A 21,258-nucleotide genomic window follows, 5' to 3' on the forward strand; every position below is an offset into this window, starting at 1 on the left:
ACACGGAAAACTAAGGTTTGCAAGTGTTGATACCACGACTAAGGTTCAAAACACATTGAGTCCAACCCATATACATAATCTCGGTCATGTAGCAAATGATAAAATTTTACATACAACTTTATATGGCAAAGGAACCTAGAGCATTCTACTTAATTAAATAGAAGGCTTCTCGCTACAGATTATCTCAAAGTCTTATCACTTACTAAAAGCAATAATCGTACCAACTCAAGGCATATGATAGGAATTTGTCCGCTTGGCTGATAAAAATGAATAGGGGAAATGTACATTTTCCACATAGATTCCATTGGCTCCCTCGTGCCCAAAGTATGAGATTTATCTGCCGAGGCTTCACAAGAGCAAAACTTCAGTTTCTTCCTCAACATTTGACAAAAATTCCGAACTCATTATTTTCTGGATAATCAATTTCTATAAATAAGATGATGCAAATATCAAATAATCTATCAAATTCAAATAGCTAAAGTTATGCTTTCATGGTACCAAGGGAAGATTCAGCAAGAAGTTGTGCTTCGAGTTCCAATGAGAGATGAGTGTGTTACCTATTAAGACTGGATCAACCTGAACTGCCATTTTCAAATGCTTTGTTGTTCATATTTAGACTCCTCGGATATTTAACTTCTCATGCTTGTAATTTAGGACAAATGCTTGCGTTGGGATTTGACATGGAACCTATTAGACAAAATCTTATAGTCAGAGGATGAAAATTTTCTGTGTCATGTTCTTTTAGAGTTTCTACACCTTACATAGGCTAGCATAGCAAGGTTGTTCAAACACTGGATCTTTCTCCAATGGAGGCGGCACTTGGCCGTACACCATATCACAACTCATATCTTCAAAATCTGCAGATAGAAAGAGTCTAAGTTGCTATAATGTGAGAAGTATCACAAATTTGAATGTATGAGCAGATTTTAATTCTACAATTGTTTAGAGTTATTACGGTAATGCAGTTTTTTTTTTTTTTGGGGGGGGGGGGGGGGGGTGAACATAGATTGGTCAGATAAGATGAGAACCTACTTGGAATCATGGTTAAGGGAAGTCCAAATTCATTTGTGAAGAAATCTTGAGTAGGAATCTTGCACATATTCACGCACATTCCAACGCACCCGCTATTTTCCAAGTACCTTAACATGACCCAAAGAGCTTTGGTAATGGCTTGGGATAGTGAGAAAAATACATGCAAGAAAAATAAAAATGACAGAGACTTCCATCTCTTGCAAAGTGTGTTCTTGGGAAAGTTAATACCAAAGAAGATAGCAACCTACCTGCACTTTTTTATATGGACTCCACTTCTCTGTTTCACCCCATCTACCTCCACCTCCATGACCTAAGAGATCCTCTCATCACTTAGTATGTAAAAGAGATCTAAACAATTAATTTCAAGTACTAATATGTTAATTTGTGCGTACGTGTGTGTGGTAAAAATGTTTAGACTGCACGAGTGATTTCATTAGGAGAGGTTAATTCTTGAAAGCCCACTCAATGTTCTTGCCTACCCGAAGCAAACAAGTAGTGTACAGATAATCTGCATTCCCCACTAATCAAGTTTGTTTCAAACAAAAAAGGTAATATGGCCCTCGAGGAATGATGACACTGTGCTATCATTAAATAATTGATATTTTGAGGGAACCCAACAACGTAGCTAATAACGGTAGTGGTTCTTTTTTTCTTAATGATTCTATATGAAGGGTATCATGTAAGGTTCCACCAGTTTAGACATGAAAAACAGAAGATGCACCTGAAGAAAAAAAAAACATTAAATAAGGTAAGCCATGTAACATTTACCTCAGAAGGCCCAACTAACCAGTGGAAGAATGGTACTGTAAGCGCTGCATTGAACTCTGCAGCCCATTTTGTTGGTGGAAACAATTTTCGAAACTGCAATGGTGACCAATCAAAATATCCTTTACTAACAAACAGAGTTACATCTGCATAAATTAATGGACCTTCCATTCTAAAGCCAATTTTAGTTTACAGAAACTGCTAGCAAGTAACCCCTTCAGCATTGTTGAGAAGATTCAACCTCATGAAAGACAAGACAAAAAAAAAAAAAAAAAAAACTTTCAATGACACTTATGTTTTTCTATGTAGTTCTTAAATTAGAGAATGGCAGCAACTAGCATTTCTCTTTGAACATTCCTTTTTTAAAATTTTAATTTCTAGAGGTTGAATCAGTTTCCCACTTCTATATCTTCAATTTGATGACCTTGGTACCAACTAAATGTCAAGGTTTTACATAACATTACCGACTTGGGTAGAGAACGTATTTGATGTGAGCCCTTCGCATAGCAAAGTCATACTAAGTGTGCAGTAGACACTACAACATTCAGTGAAAATTCTCTTTTCATTAACATAAAAAGTTTGACCTTCTCCTCCTAAAGATGCCTTGTTGCAGACTTAATTGGGCCCACTAACCCCACCATATTTGAACATCTCTTACTAGACAGAAATAAATAAATTGTGTATGAAAAATGACTAAGTCAATGATAGTCGTCATCGACGCCGACAATAACAAAACCCTATCTTAAAGATTTGGGGTTGACTAAACGAATCCTATTCCTCCATTCTACTTTGTCTAACACCAAATTCTATGTTATTGAAATTGATTTTATATTTGCTTTACCTAGAAAAAAGAAGTTTATATTTGGATTTTCCTTTGCTCCTTTAGGACCTTTCACTTGAATATTCTTGTAATTGAGATTATAATTGACTACCATTGAACATGCCCAAACCATCTTAATTGACTTTCAGTTAGTTTATATCTTCAATTGGATCTACTCCCAAAAAAATTCGGCCGCATTAGTTTTTGTATCTTCTTTCCAAATTTTTTTACTTTCACCCATTTCAGGATCATCCTCTTTGCTACACTAAATTAATTAACATGATATTTCTTGATTGTCCAACATTCATCTCTTGAGATAAAGGAAGTGGTCTCTTCTTTGTGGTAAAAAATTAATGGGTATCAATCCTAGATTTACATTCTACATACTTGATCCTTTTTCTACTCATTCCAAGGCCCTTTGACTGCAACATCACTCTTTCCATAATTGCAGTTTTGTATTGATTCCCTCCCTCTTTAGTCTCATTAACTAATACTACACCATTCCGAAAATGGCGTAGTACACCAAAGTACATGTACGATAAATAATGCATCTGAACAGAACGCGTCACATAGAGCTTGGGTCTTAATTTCAGAATGTAATCAATGGAAGCTCACATAGAACTCGTGTATGCTTGGGCAACATGCGCATATGGATCAAAATAATTAAAGGTAGCAGAACAATGTCTGGGTACTATATACTTTAGTGCTGAATAATAAACAAACCAACGAACCTGAGCAGGAGCACCTGGAGGGAGCATAGACAAGAGAACCTCTCTGACAACTTGTTGCTGTTGTTGGCGAGATCTTCCCTGCATTACTCTTTTCGATACATCCACAAAGCTCTCGTAATTGTAATCCAACAATCCAAGCTGCCTTGTTCTCGTTTTAATACCACCACTAGTACTACTGGATGCTGTAAATTTCTCCATCTTTCGGCCGAATAGTCCCATAAACACCCTCTCCACCAATCCGTCTTTGTATTCTGTCTTCTGTCCCAATGGCGCCGGCTCTCCCGAAGGTTCAGCGATTCCGCAACGGATACTATAACCTCTCCTTTGTTTACAAATCCAATTCACATGTGGTTGAGATCGTAACCCAACTGTCTGCAAGCTGAGGACCACCTCCATGACTTATATCTATTCCTTCCTTCCTTCCTTCCTTGTGATTACTAACTCTCTCTCTCTCTCTCTAAATACGGAGGTACATTCGGTCTGTTTATTTAGTTATGTTTTGCTTCCAAGGATTTAACACAATCTAGAGAATTTGCTTTTTCCAAACAAATTACGACCATAACTTGCATACGGGGCCTTGGCGGATATATCTATTGAAATGACCAAAGTAACCCTGCTCTTCTGATGCAATGCAAATATTTTTTGTCATTAAAATTGATTTCAAGGACAGATTTTGGCAAGTTTTGAATGATAAAATTTGGAAGTTCAGGAGCTCTAAGTAGTGGACCCATATCATTAACAATTGAGAGGCTGCGAACCAACAAATGCATTTTGAGGCTAAGTTTCATCCACGCAAGTCAGTTGGGTAACGAATGATGTGTGTTGTCTTTGGAATGAGTTGGAGACTGGTGAACAATTATTCCACATCCACCTCCATGTGCCCTTGGAATTAAGCATTTGAGGGTATTTGTGGTATAAAAAAACATTTGAGGGCAATTTTGGTAGGAAATTCAATTTTCAAGATGTATTTAATGCACCTAAACATTGGCTAGACATTATTAGGGGTGCAACTTGGTCCGATTCAAACCGAGAACCAAACCAAACCGAAAGCTTTGGGGTGGTTCGGTTCGGTTTTATATAAGTTGCAGTTCAGTTTCAGGTTACGAAAATGGAGTATCGATCAATTTGATTAGGTTCTTAGATCAAACTTGTATAGAATCGAACCAAACCAAGAACCGAATCCTATGCAATAAATAAATAAATATATATCATAATTATTATGAATTATTTTAGGAGTTAGGACACGAATTAATGATCTTTTATGAATAACTAATGATTTTTTATCAACAGATTAGTGATTTAATGTATTAAATTTTAGGTTTATCATATGTTTGTTTTTTTACATTAAAAAATATTACTTACAATTTATACAATATTGACAACCCGTAGAATCGAACCGAATCGATTTTAGTTCGGTTTCGTTCCAATGGAATTTGGTTCGGTTCTGATTCTTATTTAGTGGAATCGATTTATGTTAATTCAATTCCAATTTGACCTCAAACCAAAGCAAGTTGCACCCCTAGTTAATATAACATAGAACGATTACATGTGCTTGAGGGAAGTAACAAGTAGTTGAGATTCTAAATTTATTTATAACACACCGATTAATAAAATTAAATATATTAAGATAAGATCAAATATAGAATCTAATGAAGTGACCTCAAAGATTGACCTGATTTCACACTTTGCTTATGTGGAGGTTTGTACAAATTATAGATGCTTTTCATTGAGATACAAGTGAAAAGCATCATGATTCTGTGCGCACTGCCACATAGAAAAAGTGGGAAATGAGGTCAATATTGTGATACTTATGTTAACAAAGGCATCTTTTGGGATTTCATTAAAAAAGATTTCTTAGAAAAATTAAGAGTGTATTGGGGCGTTTCAAAAGAAGAGCATTAGATTATCACAAGTCTTTAAGTGTGTGTTTGGTAACACTTTTGAAGTTTGAATGGAGGTGGTTCACTTTCAAAATTCAGACTTTAGAAACTTTGTTTTCGTTTGTTTTGGTTCAGATTTCAGACTTCAGACTTCAGAACCAAAATTCATATGTTTTAAACCAACGATGGAGGGATGCTAGATGAAACTTTTGAAATCTAATTTTTTTATTCCTAAAATACCCTCCTCAAAATCTTGATTTCTATCACTTATCATTTTTTTTTATACGAATCTTAAAACTCTTATTTTTAACTTTTCTACCTTTCCTTTCTTTTCTATCTCTCCTTTCTTTTCTATTTCTCCTTCCTCTACAACTGTATTGTCAAAGTCTCTTCTTTTTTCTTGTTTCGTATTCGAAAACTCTATATTTTTATACGAACCTTAAAACCCTTTATTTTTCAACTAGAAAATGAATGATTGCTTATTATTTGAGTATTACCTTATTGGAATATAATTTCTCAAGTATGAATTTAATTTGTAAACAATAGTTTTGGAGTGTTTGATTTGTTAAAAATCGAAATTAAATGTATGAATGATTTCATTATGCATAACATGTTATATTTTTTAATTAACAATTTATTAGAATTACAAAAAGGTAATATTGTCAAAATGACCAATATGTTTTAAACTTCTATTTGTAACTAGAAACTTTTAAAAATGATAGACAAACAACTTTTTCAAAATAAGATTTCAAATTTCAAAAAACAGACTTCAGACTTCAAACTTTACACTTCAACAGTGATACCAAACATACCCTAAGAAATCATAGATTCCAATTGTTAAAATAATATTAAAAAAAAACACCCTTTTAAGAATCTTAAATTTCAAAACATCCCAAGGAGTGGAACTCTCAAAAAAAAAAAAAAAAATCATAAAAAAGATTCGCTAAGCAGACTCTCATTTCTTTATTTGCAGATAACATTTGAGAAGAAATGGGTTCCGTTGTTTTTAAGAAAAAAGAAAACAGGAACGCCATAGAAAAAAGAGAGTAAAGAATGAGTCTAAATTGACGTCATTTATTTTGTAAAGCAATGATATGTCATAAGTAAAATTCGGTGTGTCAATAGAAATCCTCTAAATTTATTGAATTTCCCTTCAGTTAGCTGCTGAAGGTGATGAAGGACGTCCATATTCGTTATTTTTGCAGTTATAGGTAGAATCAAATGGCATAGCAAAATAAAATAAATAAATAAATAAATAAAATGAGGGAATGTCTTTTTCCATTGCAAAAAAAAAATAATAATAATAATTTCTCAAATGTCATGAGTTTGTAATCTGTTGTACGAATTCAATGCATTATGTTTATTAGCTCCTTTGTGGAGGTCTGGATACAGATTTATTTCATCTCCTTCGCACACATCCAAAAACAATACTACCTCATGCACCTTGAAAAAAAAAAAAACTATTAACTCATGAATGTATGTTGCTGTTAAACAAGGGCACTCGAGAAGATTTACCATGTCCTTCCATGGACCATTACTCTCAGATATAAATGCATGCTCATAATAAATATGGAGAGCAACAATTAAGAAGCTTCTACCCACTGGAAGTTTTGGTTATTGCCCTGCACAAGAAAAGCTAGAGTCAGACCACAAGTGTTTTTAAAGTCCGACTTTGAAGCAGGCAGCCCGCTTCAAATTTTGAAGGAACCCTCCTTGTTACAAGATACGTGACATTTTGTATTTATTTTGCGCCTCTACATTTTTGTCAATATTTAGAATACCTCCCTAGAAATGCCACATGTAATCCAAAGGAGAGCATTCCCTCTCCTTTGAGATTTAGAAGTGGGATGGCCACTTCAAAGTTTTTTCAGTGTTTTTATGGACTCCATGCAAATGCATCTGACAAATCACCTTGTCTCTTCCGGGATTGCTTCAGACTTCCAAACGATATCTTTTAATCCAGACGAGAAGCTTTTATAGAACTGTCATTTGTTCAAAAAGTTGAAAATACACATGGGTCAGTCAGAATGCAGTCCTAAATCTCATTTTTATAAATAAAATTTGAGAGTTTAACATTGACATGCCTTGTGGAATTCCAATGTGTCCCCTCTGGTCTTACGAAGCTCCACCATGTGCAAAGAAGGAGCCACCTCGAACACCTAAACCGGAAATGAAATAAAATTCTGATTAACCTTTGAAACTACCTGAAGAAAGCTGTTTCCCAGATATTCTAAGACAAGTGAAACATTGCTCAAGTACTTTGAACAAATGCGCCAATACCAAATGAAGCGTTGCCTAAGTGCAGATGCAGGTGTTAACTGATACAGGTATTGATTGGGTCTATGTTTTTAACTTTTGGCAGACAACCTCAGGGTACAGCAGCAGTTTATATATGAAAGCTTGGATAACAATTTCATAAAAACCCATCTCAAAAATAGAACATAAAATACAGGAAACATGTCACTTCTCCATCGCTACAACACTAATGTCTAATTAATTTGTTCTAGATTCTTTACTTCATTTTCCACCAATTTATAAAAGGGATGTGCTAAGGTCTATGACTTCGATCGGATCTTGGTATCTTCCACAACCATTTTTCTTCCATAAATATTCTTAGAAGATTATCCCTTTTTTTTCACTTTTAGTGCAAGAAAGCAATGGTTTTGTTGTCACTGCTCAATTTTAATTTTGTAAATATCTTAAAGTTTTACTGAAAAGTGACAATAAAAGTTTATTTTTTTTGCACTAAAGACAATATAAATATCTTTTGGAGGTATTTATGGAAGAAACATAGTTGTGGAGGATGCTAACGTTGTACTGAAGTCTCAGACAATACAACTCCCCTTTATAAAGTATTTGTACACATAATATAGTAAATTTTTAATATAAAATGTGGACACGTTTAAGATGTCTTTGACACACACACCCTACCCATGTTGGATTGGGGTACCGACAAGTCTTTCACACACAAACCCCATACTCATGTTGAATTGGGGTACCAATGCTAAAAGAAAATCTAGACTCTAGACTTGCCATAGTCTAAATACTGAACCAACAACAATAGGAATAGTGTTCCTCTCGAACTAAGAATCAACTAATAGTCAATTACTATGTTATACATCTAGAAATACAAATTGAGCTCTCATTGACCAAGGAGTAATTTAGTACCTCTGTAGCTACAGATAGGTGCCCCTTCCTTCCACTCTTGTCACCTTGCAATTTCATCTGCAGCATGGTTTGTATTCCAGATCAAACCATTATTTAAACAAATGATGTCCACTGCATCTTTATCGAGATAAACTTGAACACAACAAAGAATGTGAAATGAAAGCTGAAAAGAAGTATTGTTTACCTTGTAATTTTGTTTGCGCACATTGAACCCAAGAGGCTTAGCAGTTTCCTCAATTTTAGACATTATTTCATTCGCAGGACACTGAGAAGTAAAACGTGTTTCTCGGTTGACAATACCCTATGATTTGGAAGTACAAAAAAGGAAACAGAAAGAGCAGTGGTCAAAATCCCAAATTAAACCATTGAATGAGAAGTGACGATGTTGATTTCCTCCCAAAATTTCCCTAATTGAGAAATTTCTTCCAGAAATGTGGGACCTTGCATGAAAAAAGATATGAGGAACACTTAATATTTATTTATATGTTCTTTTTAATATCAGCTTATTTATCTATTCTTTGTGCTGAGATGGCAGGTGGTATCAACCTTCTACATCAAGTGTGAGTAAAAGAATGTCATCAACAAAGATAGATCACATCCACTGCCTTCCTATCTTTCAGCCTCTACTCTAGTATTCAAAGGTTAATCCATTACATTTGGTTGTTTACACCATTGTTTAAAATATTGGAATGTGTCGGTCGATACATATACCGAAACTGATACGGAACATTGACTCTGAAACATTGAATGTTTCAGGAATGTGTCAGAATATATCAGTTTGTATTGAACGCAATGGCCAATACCGTATGATTTTTTCATTAACCAAAACGTTCAATTGATATGACATTTTAGACCTTGGTTTACACTGGTGTATACATGGCTAGCCTTTGGAACCAATGTTACAATCAGTTACATCTTTTAGTCAACCTAGTGCAATGCACTACTTGCATATCTATGAAAATGTTCATCTTACAAAACTTACCTCTTGTTTCTCGAACAAATTTCCAAGATTGAATCCCTGTGACCTAGAAATAAGCTCAAAAGCATTCATTGATACTGGTCTCTCCTTCCTTTCCATTACAAGATGTTCCTGCAAAAAAGGAGAAAAAGAACATCAGGTGGCAGTTGTCATGCTTGTGTATGCATTGCTCCCACTTTAAAAGTGAAGGTGTGAATGACATGTTCTATCTCAGCTCAACATGATGCAAGGATGAAGATGTGAATGGTTTACCTCTGAGTCATTGAAAACAGCATCAACATCGTCCAAGCTAACATCTTCCCCTTCTTCAAAGTCAGGTGGCCTGTAACCTTTCTTAAACCAATCATTTTCTAAAATTTCTGAAATTCGTATTCTCTGCAGAAAATCACAGAATACACACATTAAAAGAGCTTGTAAACTTTATCCAACTCATACTTCATAGTAGCAGGTCAGCAATGACTTCAGAGTTTGAATTAGTGAACAAGTTCATTACAGAAACTTACAGTAAGAGGATTTGGGTCAAGGATTCGCTTAATCAATTTCTTTGCACCAGATGAAAACCACGAAGGACACGTGCAATCAGCTTTAAAGATCTGCAGTTTGAGCATAATAACACATCAGTTCTCTGAATTTGCTTTTCAGAATGAGAAAAGAGAGAATATAAAACATTTAAATACTTACCTTTCTATACAAAGCCATAGTGTTTGAGTCATCAAAAGGCAAGTAACCAGCCATAAGAACAAAAAGAATGACTCCGCAAGACCATATATCGGCCGTTGTACCATCATAACCTTTATCATTGATCACCTGGCAATATAGTTTTCAAGCAAATAGATATGATCAGGTATGAAATGCAGTAGTGTAATCCATTGCTCTCATAAAGGCATAGAAGATGTTGATAAATACCTCGGGAGCAACATAATTTGGGGTTCCACAGGCAGTGTGAAGTAGCCCATCTTCCTACAGTAATCAGAACATCAATCAAAAAAGGTCATTTCTTAGTGTAAGAATATCTTGAGAAACAGAGATGAGTTTCATTTGAGGCAGCTGGTCTACAAGATATTGAATGCGAATAAAAAGTACAACTCACAAGAGAAACACAAACTAGATAAAAGAAAGGTCATCATATCTGTTAGTACTGACAGATACACACTACGCTGAATAGGCTCCATAATTTCTTATAATAACATCGCCCAAAACATCCTATGAAACACATATTGCCCACGAAGATGTAACTGGTTCAGCTTAATTTATGTAAACTTGTCCCATTTCTCCATCATAGATAATTACTAAATTCACCAGGCATAGTCTTTTCTACTAGATAGCATGCTCGTATAGTATGTATACGAAACAGAAACAATTTCAGATTACAACAATGAATTTCATAATTACAAGAGACTTTTTTTATTTTTTGATAATGGAGGGTGTCCCAACCCTGACAAGGAAGTACTAATCCCTTTGGATATAATGGCAAAAGACTCTTGCGAATATAAATGTGAAACAAAACTTTATGAAACTATATGTTTTAATATTCCCGTAACAAACTTAAGTGTCAATATCACCAAAGTGAGACCACAAAGCTCCAAGCAACCTATCTTCGGCCAATAAACAGAAGCCAATGAATTTTTGCACAAAACCCTACAAGAACCCAATGACACGCCAAGTCCCTTTTATTCCAGTGGTGGTGACAACATTGTTTCTGGGCCTTTTTGAATGTGCATTTGGCCTGGCTCAAGCAATTCCAATATTTAACTCCCCTCAAGCAATTCACATCTTCACTAAAACACTGACTAGGTACTGAATTGAATTTACTTTCCATTCTCATTCCACAAGTATATCATATTGTCCACTTGTATTGCACATAGAACCTACTCTTATTAAAATTAGAAGGAAAATTTGTGATGAGGGCATGATACCTACCCGCACTTGCTGCGAAAGTGCACTTAAGCCAAAATCTGAAACTTTAAGAACACCATAAGAGTCCAGAAGTAAATTTTCAGGCTGCAAAAGATGAAAAATATAACACTCAATTAGTGAATTGTCACTGCATAACTAGCAGAGTCAAAGTTGCCAAATAGCCAATATTCGCTTAGGAGTAGTTCGTTAAACCTTCAAATCTCTGTGATATACGCCTCTACTGTGACAGTAATCCACAGCATTAATGAGCTGCTGGAAATATCTTCTAGCATCATCCTCCTTAAGCCTCCCATGGTTGACCTTAACAATGAAAGATGAGATAAGGCAATGTCACAAAATCATAGCTATGAAAATGCAAGGTTGCTTTCCTACTCCGCCACATATGCATGATATCAACCCATGTGGTACATTACACCATTTGATAATTGATTAAATTCCAGAGAGGTCCTCAAAACATATTAAACTACGCCCCGAATGCTTACTATTTTGTCAAAGAGCTCGCCTCCATCAACAAATTCAAGCACAATGTATATCTTTGTCTTGCTTGCCAGGACCTATATACATAATCACAGAAATTAAATGATTTGACTGGTACAAGCAGAATCATTGAAAGTGAACTATATTTGACAAAAGCAACTCATAACCATAGATAATTAGATATAAGGAAATCAGTAAAATTTAGCAAGCCATTGTCTAACGAACTGAGCTATGGGTCTAAGCCACCCTTAAAATACTCTTTCATAGGATGGATATGGGAAATAGTGATTTTTCTTTTAAAAAATAGATAGTGCTAGATACAACGTGATCTATAAAACACCAAGTACATATCCAAATTCTTTTTGAAGACTTCAAGAAATCATTTTTGTGCTCTTCATCAGTACTGGCCATAAAAAAAAGTAATGTGTTATGAAATCTAATCCCCTCTCTTCAATAATATATTAAACATAAAGACAATCCTTTTCTGAACAATATTTTACAACCATTTAATTTTCTCTATATCTAATTTGCAATCTAAGAGACGTTACAACACATTTCTAAGGTGCACTACATGTTAGACAAGTCAATAAAACCCACGGTCGTATTAGATAGTGGGGCTTAGCCATGCTTATAATTGACACACAAATTTTTTATTGATTTAAAATAGCCTATCCCATAGAATGTGAACAAAACTTGCCCATAATATTCCTTCAGATTTTTATGAAGGGGGAGCGTTATTGACACCCACCTTTTTGCTAGTCCCCCCCCCCCCCAACTGAAATGTTAAATGACAATAATGTGATACCCTTTTTGAATTTATTATTTATCATGTGATGAATGCATGTGGTTGGAGCGTTATTGACACCCACCTTTTTGCTAGTCCCCCCCCCCCCCCCCCCCCACCCCAACTGAAATGTTAAATGACAATAATGTGATACCCTTTTTGAATTTATGTGGTTGGATACACGGCTGACATGGTAAGGACGCATAACCATATATCATTTTCATCGGGATACACAAAAAAAAGATGTATGATTCTGTGACCTTGCCGCATCAGGGACGTATCCAACCGTCTCTTGCATTCATTTATTCATAATATTAACCAATGGCAATCATTTGGAAGTACTCCCCAATTATCACATTAATGATGACATGGTGGCAATTAATTTTGAAATAAATACAGTAACCCCCTGCTCAGCTGAGCAGGCAATCTAATCTGTGGACCCCACATAGATAGAAAGAGTTTTCTAACCTCAAACAACTTTTGCGGTGTGCGTTGTTCATGTGGTCAAGATTTGAGGAAAAACAAAAGCGCGTCGAACATATGGCCGAGATTTGAGGAAAAACACAATAATGGTAGTATTTTCCTAGACATATATCCTCTCTCATCTCAGCCGTCGCTTTTGTATGGCTAGGATCATTGAATGGGCCCACATTCGAAAAGAGAGAAAAAAAACAAAAAAAGAAAAAAGGGGGAGAGGATTTGCATGATTGATAATACCTCATAGAGTTTGATGACATTAGGATGCTTGATCAGCTTCATGGTTGCAATTTCTCTTTTTATCTGTTGTTATTATAAAGTGTCATAAAATATTCATCAGAATCAGAATATATAAATATAAATTAAGAAACGTATACATCCTCCAGATAATAAGAGAAGATTTCTTCTTTAAACAATCAAATAATTAAAAAATGGAAAGAACTGTTCCATCGAGATTCTAATAATAAATAATTAAAAAGAAAGAGAGAGAGAGAATAAATAAGAACCTGTTCGACCATCTTGTGACGGAGGACCTGATCCTTGTCTAAGATCTTGATGGCTACGCTCTCACCTGTTTCAATATTTTTGGCATACTTGACCTTGGCAAAGCTGCCCTCTCCCAAGGTCTTCCCCAACTCGTATTTCCCCACACGTGTGCGGATCCCAGCTGCAGTGTTCCTGCTCATTCTCTCCCAATTTATTATTTATTATAAATATAAATATAAATCTCACCTTCTACTGAACCTTCGATCTATGCATGTATGTAGGTAGCCTATACGTTTCTTCTCTATATCTGTAGAATGAGGAAGAGAAAGGGAGACGATGCCCCTACTATTTCGTTTGTAATTATATATATATTTAGAGAGAGAGAGAGAGAGAGAGAGAGAGAGGAGGAGAAAAAACAGAGACACAGTTCTTGATGAGAATGAGATGGAATTGGGAATAAGATAGAGATAGAAGATGCGGGACCCACTTTCGGTGGCTCTTGTAATTTGTGTCGGATGATTTGAGATTAACGGCGCAGATCTGTTATAAATCCACGTACACAATTGATTCACTTAAAATTTTACAAAATTGCAACTTCCTTCCCGTGTCTTTAAAATCAATTGCTCCACTTAATTTTTTTCAAAAATTATATCTACCTCCCCGCATCTTCAAACCCCCAAATCACATCCGTATCGAAACCTCCTCATATAAAAGCTAAAACATCGAAAATTCAAGTACCCTAACAAATCTAAGCCTATAAAGTTGATTATGTTAAAATCCAATCATTCTAAAAGATCACGAAGAATACGAGTAATTTGTCAAAATCCCCTCCCTCTTTCGATTCCTTCTCTTCTTTAGATTCTACTAGTGCTTCAAATCTTCTAGTTTGGAGGTTTGACGAAATCCACCATTAATGGTGGACTAAACCGATGTATTTTGTTTCCGAAGTGAAATGAAGGTTTTTTTCGTCGATTAAGGTTAAATTGCCACAGAGATGGATGGGGTAATGGTCGCCCAAGCCTTTCTATCGTAACCCACGTCGCCAGAACTGAAATTAGCAGTGATTGGATGGGAGGAAAATATGGAAAGGTTGAGGGTTATGGTTAGAAGAGATACATAAATCTGAAATCTGGTTTTGGAATTTTTTTTTTTTTTTTACATCCGTGGGCATCGAGGAGGTAGTTGTAATTATTAAAAAGTTTTTAGTGAATTAACGAGCACGTGTTTTTTAATCGATTCTATCATTAGATCTCATTCAAACTTGTTATATCCAATAGCTGAAATTATTTGTTTGTATATTGGTTTAAGATTTTGGCAGGGGAATGCAACCCATAAAAATGGTTTACAAAAAATGAAAGACCCATGATTCTTCAACTTGTAAGCATGGGATTAAAAGTTTCGGAATGGGTTGATTTTTGGTGAGGATGATCTTCCCACCACATTCTCACCAAAAATCAGTCAATTCCAAAACATTTAGTCCCATACTTACAAGTTGAAGAATCATGGGCCTTTCATTTTTTGTAAACCATTTTTATGGGTTGCGTTCCCCTGCCAAAATCTTAAACCAATATACAAGTTTCAACCATGTAGGACAAAACATGTAGGGCAAAAGGTAGGGTAAATAGTAGGGTGCCGAACATTTTCCATATATATATATATATATATATATGAGGACGGATCATGGGACATATGTAAAAACAATGGTTTTTCAAAATATGGGTTAGAGGTTTTGGATTGAGCTAGTTTTTTGTGAGGATGGTCTCTATGATGAGAAGATCATCTTCACAAAAAATCAGCTCAATCTGAAACTTGTAAGTCCATCAAAAGTGGTTTACAAATTATTGGTAAAAAAAGACGGTCCACATTCTAAATCACTTTTGATGGGGTTAGAAATTTCATATTGAACTAATTTTTTTAGGATGATCTTCTCGTCATAGATATCATCCTCACAAAAAAATCAGCCAATCCAAAACCTCTAACCCATATTTTGAAAAACCATTTGTTTTTACATATGTCCCATGATCTGTCCCCTATATATATGCATTCAGATTAGATATTATCGAATTGGACTTTGCAATATCCGAAACTCATTCGAAACCTAAAATAACATCTAAATTCAAATTTGATATTCGAAAATTTCAGATAATATTCGATTTTTCGAATTCGGATTTCGGTTATCTATTGACAGCCCTAGAGATAGATGATGCGGGAACCACTTTCCCCGAAACACCGACATTTCGGTGGCTCTTACAATTTATCGACTTATCCCACTTTGCCCTTCTCTTTCAGACTTGCATTTACGAAAATGTCCATTAAGTCCAAACTCCAAACACGTTCATTTACCTCTTTCACAGCAATGGCTCACGATGACGGAAAAGGCTCACGGAGACGACTACGATTAGACGACGAGGGCTCGACCACTCTCTCTCTCTCTCCAGATATGCCTTTTCTCTCTCATTCTCTCTCTCTTATGTGTGCTAGGATTTTAGATTTCTCTTAGTTTTTTTCCTAAATCCCATCTTTCTCAATAAGGTTTCTTCTTCCAATGCTTCAACCTCCCTCTCTCTCTCTTAATATTAACCCGTAGAACCTAATTTCTTCTTCTTAAAAAAAACAAAACAAAGTTCGTGATGGATCGAATGGGATCTGGATTGTAGGGTAGAGATTTTGGATCAGTAGTGGAGTGGTCTTGATCCGGTATTGAACCGATCCGTTGCCAGCTCTAGATGGTAGGTGAAATATGTAAGGCTTAGAAAGAGTCAAGTTCGAGCCAGATATGTGACACCCATATCCATATCCGGATTTTTTGTTTTATTTTTTTACTTTCATTAAATTCTATTCTAGAAGTACAACAAGAGATCCATGTCACGGTTACAGGACAGACCTGGGTCAAGACATTCGTCAGTCTCCTACGAGGTCAGAGAGAAGTGCTGGAAGAGCTCAAAAGACCATTTCTTTGGATGATGTTTCATCAAGATTGGCAAAGGGCCTTGGTAAACAGGAGCAAAGAATCAGGAGGCCACTTCCAATCAGTTCTAATTATGCAAGCCAGGGGTTGGAAGGGATCCCTTCTTTGCATAATATCTAGATCCAATCCAACCGAATTAATTGATCTGGGTCGATTGGATTGGATAATTTGAAAGTAATTTATTAAAAAATGTTGCTTAATGTGACTTGAATTCAAGACCTCTTCCCTTTTGAAGAGAAGCTTTGACCACTACATCTAATACGAATTTTTTGATAAAATATAACATACAACATATAAAATAATATATCATTTGGATATAGGAGGATCTAGGGATAGATTTGTTTTTGACACATATCCGACTCGGGTCAAGGGACATCAACCTATATCCAACCCATATTTTAATTCAGATATACTTGAAGAAATCAAACCTGTTAAAATCTAATTTGGATCACTCAAATTTTTGATAAAATCCAACTCATTTAAGCCCTAGAAATATAAGCGTGTTTGGAATTTGGACTTACTGGACATTTTGGTAAATGCAAGTCTGAAAGAGAAGGGCAAAGTCGGACAAGTCAATAAATTAAAAGAGCCATCGAAATATCAGTGTTTAGAGGAAAGTAGGTCCCTCATCATCCATCTCTATCATATTCCCAATTCCATCTCATTCTCATCAAGAACTTTGTCTCGCTCTTCTCCTCCTCAAATGGTTTGAAATTATCCAACCTAACTGATCCGGATCACTTAATTCGGTTAGATCGGATCCGAATATGAATTTAATGAAAGTAAAAAAAAAAACAAATCCAGATATAGATATAGGCAGACACATATCCGACCTGAACCTGACTCATTTTAAGCCCTACATATTTCACCCACCATTTAGGACTGGCAACTGATCGGTTCGATACCCAAGTTATTTGTTCAAAGTACTTGAGTAATGTTTCACTTGTCTTAGAATATCTGGGAAACCATTTTCACATGGTGGAACTTCGTAAGACTGGAGGGGACACATTGGAATTCCACAAGGCATGTAAATGTTAAACTCTCAATTTTTATTTATTTTTAATGAAATTTAGGACTCCATTTTGACTTACCCATGTGTATTTTCAACTTTTTGAACAAATGGCAGTTCTATAAAAGCTTCTCATCTAGATTAAAAGACATCGTTTGGAAGTCTGAAGTAATCCCAGAAGAGACAAGGTGATTTGTCAGATGCATTTGCATGGAATCCATAAAAACACTAAAAAAACTTTGAAGTGCCCATCCCACTTCTAAATTTCAAAGGAATCCTCTCCTTCGGATTAGATGTGGCATTTCTAGGGAGGTATTCTAAATATATGCATTTTAGGTATTTCAAAAAGATTTATCCAACATTGAAATCAAAAATAAAAAAAATTTAAATCACATTTATAGTATCAAGCTCACCACTTTTTACTGTCGAGTTCAACATTTTTTTTTTGGAATTAAACATTTTTTATTATCAAGACCAACATTTTTTAGAAAATGTAGAACTTGACTATAAAATTGTCGATTTCAACAAAAAAAATTTTGAACTTGACATTATAAATGCTATTATGATTTTTTTTTATTTTTTATTTCCTGACCTTGACATTGGATAGATCTCGTCATCAAAAATAGACATTGGATTGATTTTCTCGAAATACCAAAATGCATAGATTATAGTTGTGAAATAAACACTCCAATCAGAATTACAACGGAATTTTCAAAAAATTTAGAATCCCAATTTTGTTCATCATTTTTTCTTACAAATTATTGAAATAAAAAAAATACATCTAAATGATAGAAAATAGGAGTACATCATTCCCTATTAGTCATACATCACTAAAAATTGTCAGAAATGATTGTACTAGCCATTGAAAAACCCAATATGTGAAGAAAATGAGAAAATGGCAGTTTGGGTATTCCAAAAAATATTATAAAGGTAGATGAGGTTGAGGGGCGATTTAGATATGACTCAAACATGAGGGATTATTTATAACAAAACCCTATCATAGGTTCTATTAAGTAAGGGTCAGGTTCAAGGGACATATGAGAAAACATATGTAAAAACAACGTAACATTAATAAATTTTCAAAATATGGGTTAAAAGTTTTAGATTGAGCTGATTTTTTGTGAGGATGATCTCTATGATGGGAAGATCATCCGGAAAAAAAAAATCAGTCCACTTTGAAACTTCTAACCCCATTAAAAGTGATTTAGAATGTGGACCGTCGATTTTTTGTTAATTTTTGTCAATAATTTATAAATCACTTATAATAGATTTCGAAGTTTCTGATTAAGCTGATTTTTTGTGACGATGATCTTCTCATCATAGTGACCATCCTCGCAAAAAATCAGCTCAATCCAAAACCTCTAACCCATATTTTGTAAAACCATTGTTTTTTCATATGTTTTTACATGTGGCCTTTGAACCGCCCCCATTAAGTAATGTTCCCTAAAATTATAAAAAATTACATAATGCACCCTGTGGAGGGACAATTCTAAATTTTCATTAATTTTTCCATGGTTACTTGATGGTACATTTATTAAACTTTTGTTTTTCTTAATGCCTTTGCTCCCTCTTTCAAGTGTAGAGATTAATGATTCAAATTATGAAGATCAACTTTTGTTCCAGTCATCAAGATCACCTTTTATAATTTTCAAGATTAAAAGTTTGCAAATTGTCGATTTCAACGTTCGAGCATGAATAATTGTGATCAATATTCAAATTGTCAAGGTTGACCTTGTCACAATCGTTGATCTCAATGATCATGGGACAAGGTTCAAATGATATGTCCTTCAAAGTTGTCAATTTACCAATTTAGCTAAAGTCTGACTTGGGTTCAAAATCCGCCTTCACCTACTGATCATTAATCCCTAATTTGAATTTGATTGTGAAAATAAAAAGTAGGAAAAACACTAGTCTCAACCCAAAGTATAGACTCTCCATCAAAACGATGGTTGAGATGCTTCACAATGTCACGAAAATTGTATCCGTGGGAAAATTGAAGTAAGGGCATGTTTGATTATAGGAAAAATATGTACATGAAAATGATGCGGAGGCAAATCTTTTTCCACCATTTGAGCAAGTCAAGGAAAATCATGTGGAAAACTTAATTAATTTTATTTTTGAGATCTTTTAAATATTGTTTTATCATTTAATATATAAAATACATATTTTTTTACATTAAAAAATGCAAACTTTTATCAAGTGATAAAATAACATTTAAATAATATTAAAAATAAAATTAATTTATCATTTTAAATGATAATATACTCATCCATATATTAAATATCATACTTAAATGATTTTTTTTATTTAGGTTTGCTACCTAAATTAAAATATTGTTAGAAAAATGCTAAAAATAATTAAATTTATAAAAAATGGTAAAATAACCTTTATAAAATATTAAAAAGAAATACTAAAAAAATAGTATTTAAAAAATTGTAAAATAAAAATATTTTTTTATTATTCTCAATTAAACTAATTAGACTAATGATAATTAAAAAATTCAACTTTCTACATCTTTTGTTGTTAATATTGTTTTTATTTTTTTAAATTAAACTAGAAGGTGGTAGGCTTTTTTGTAATTTAAAATTCCAATCAAAGGGATTTTTTGACGATTGTATTGTTAAAAAAAAAATATTTGATAGTTTTGATAACAAACCTCCTTACTTATAAGGATTATAGAGATGTGCCTTACAATTTCATTGGTTTTTTATCAAAATAACCTTTATCCTATTAAGTTTAAAAGTAAAACAACATGGCATTTATGAGATCCAATTTTCTCTCGTCGTGGCAAATCGTTTTCTTAGGAGGGAGAGGTGAGAAAAGATATTTCACTTGAAACGACAAATCTTCTAGGCTACATTTTTAATTTACTTTGCTATCAAACATGTTAAATTACCAATTTTCCACGGTAAATGATTTACCATGATATTTTTCTTGCAATCAAACACGTCCTAAATGTAATAAGGCAATCCTGATCTCTAGGAAATTTGCTTTTTTACGACTTATCTTATATGCATGTTTGATGGAGAGCCTCAATCCTTGGTCAAGGCAAGAGAAGTAAGAAAAAAAAAAAAAAATCTTCTTAAACGTATATGGAACACCTCTTTTTTAGAGGTTCAATGATAGAATCCCTCTAGAGTGACTTTAAAATTCACGTTGATTCACACTTTGCAGACGTGGATGTGTATACATAATGAAGAATATTTTTTGTCGAGATATTATCCTCAATGATAAGGGTGAAACATGTGGACCAAATAAATGGAGTGGCAATTTAATAATATGGCCTCGAAAAGGTGACCATTTGGATTCGACAAAAAACAAAGATTTCCTAGATATCATTTTTTTTTTTTTTTTTTTTTATAATGAAGGGTATCCGGGCCAGTTTGCAAGTACCAGACTAGTCCCTACGCCCCACACTCAGGCTATATCCCACTACGTGGAGTGGTGCGTGACCACCTAGATATCAATTTTGATCTTCTTTTAAGAGTCCGACTAGTTTTAATAAATAAGGATTTCACCCATTACTAAAGGTCCCCTGATTCACCTTGAGGCATCCAAAAACATGGTATGATGCTTCTTGTTTATAGAAGACAAACGTTCTTTTAAACTTATTTTATCCTCTCATCAACGTTAGAGGATATTTTCAGCCGTACGTTTGATGGGAGGATAGGATAAATTTGAGAGAACGTCTTTTCATCTCAGCCGTACGTTGAGTTCTTTGGTGGGTGAATGCCATTGTCGTTTGACAACACGAGTATTGCTTTC

At 34.4% G+C, this 21,258-nt stretch overlaps 2 protein-coding genes across 7 annotated transcripts; both read right to left on the minus strand.

Moving 5' to 3' along the window:
• Positions 1-30: 30 nt before the first annotated feature.
• LOC147390048 (beta-carotene isomerase D27, chloroplastic-like) lies at positions 31-3,868 on the minus strand. 5 transcript variants are annotated; one of them, XM_086417799.1, is made up of 7 exons: positions 3,349-3,859; positions 1,801-1,893; positions 1,281-1,342; positions 1,033-1,139; positions 762-857; positions 558-687; positions 31-337 (listed from the first exon to the last, which is right to left on the minus strand). In XM_086417799.1, exons 1-6 carry the CDS (start codon positions 3,742-3,744, stop codon positions 638-640), a joined length of 804 nt encoding a protein of 267 aa, XP_086273925.1. In that variant the 5' UTR covers positions 3,745-3,859; the 3' UTR covers positions 31-337; positions 558-637. The 5 variants fall into 5 exon arrangements, with proteins under 5 accessions (XP_086273925.1, XP_086273923.1, XP_086273924.1 ...); XM_086417797.1 differs by having other exon boundaries at positions 31-411; XM_086417798.1 differs by having other exon boundaries at positions 31-411; positions 499-687.
• A 2,621-nt stretch (positions 3,869-6,489) lies between these two features.
• On the minus strand, positions 6,490-13,938 carry LOC147390049 (CBL-interacting serine/threonine-protein kinase 9-like). Of its 2 annotated transcripts, XM_086417863.1 has the most exons (15): positions 13,537-13,938; positions 13,271-13,333; positions 11,775-11,846; positions 11,485-11,592; positions 11,296-11,376; positions 10,282-10,335; positions 10,057-10,182; positions 9,879-9,968; positions 9,628-9,750; positions 9,379-9,486; positions 8,581-8,697; positions 8,397-8,453; positions 7,313-7,387; positions 7,140-7,210; positions 6,490-6,850 (listed from the first exon to the last, which is right to left on the minus strand). In XM_086417863.1, the coding sequence occupies exons 1-15, from the start codon at positions 13,714-13,716 to the stop codon at positions 6,823-6,825; spliced, it is 1,353 nt and encodes a 450-aa protein (XP_086273989.1). In that variant the 5' UTR covers positions 13,717-13,938; the 3' UTR covers positions 6,490-6,822. The 2 variants fall into 2 exon arrangements, with proteins under 2 accessions (XP_086273989.1, XP_086273990.1); XM_086417864.1 differs by lacking the exon at positions 6,490-6,850 and having other exon boundaries at positions 7,136-7,210; positions 13,537-13,936.
• Positions 13,939-21,258: the final 7,320 nt, after the last annotated feature.

The sequence above is a fragment of the Akebia trifoliata genome, chromosome 12, assembly GCF_017979445.1.
Source record: "Akebia trifoliata isolate Shusen 1 chromosome 12, ASM1797944v1, whole genome shotgun sequence".
Classification (NCBI taxonomy): Eukaryota; Viridiplantae; Streptophyta; class Magnoliopsida; order Ranunculales; family Lardizabalaceae; genus Akebia; species Akebia trifoliata.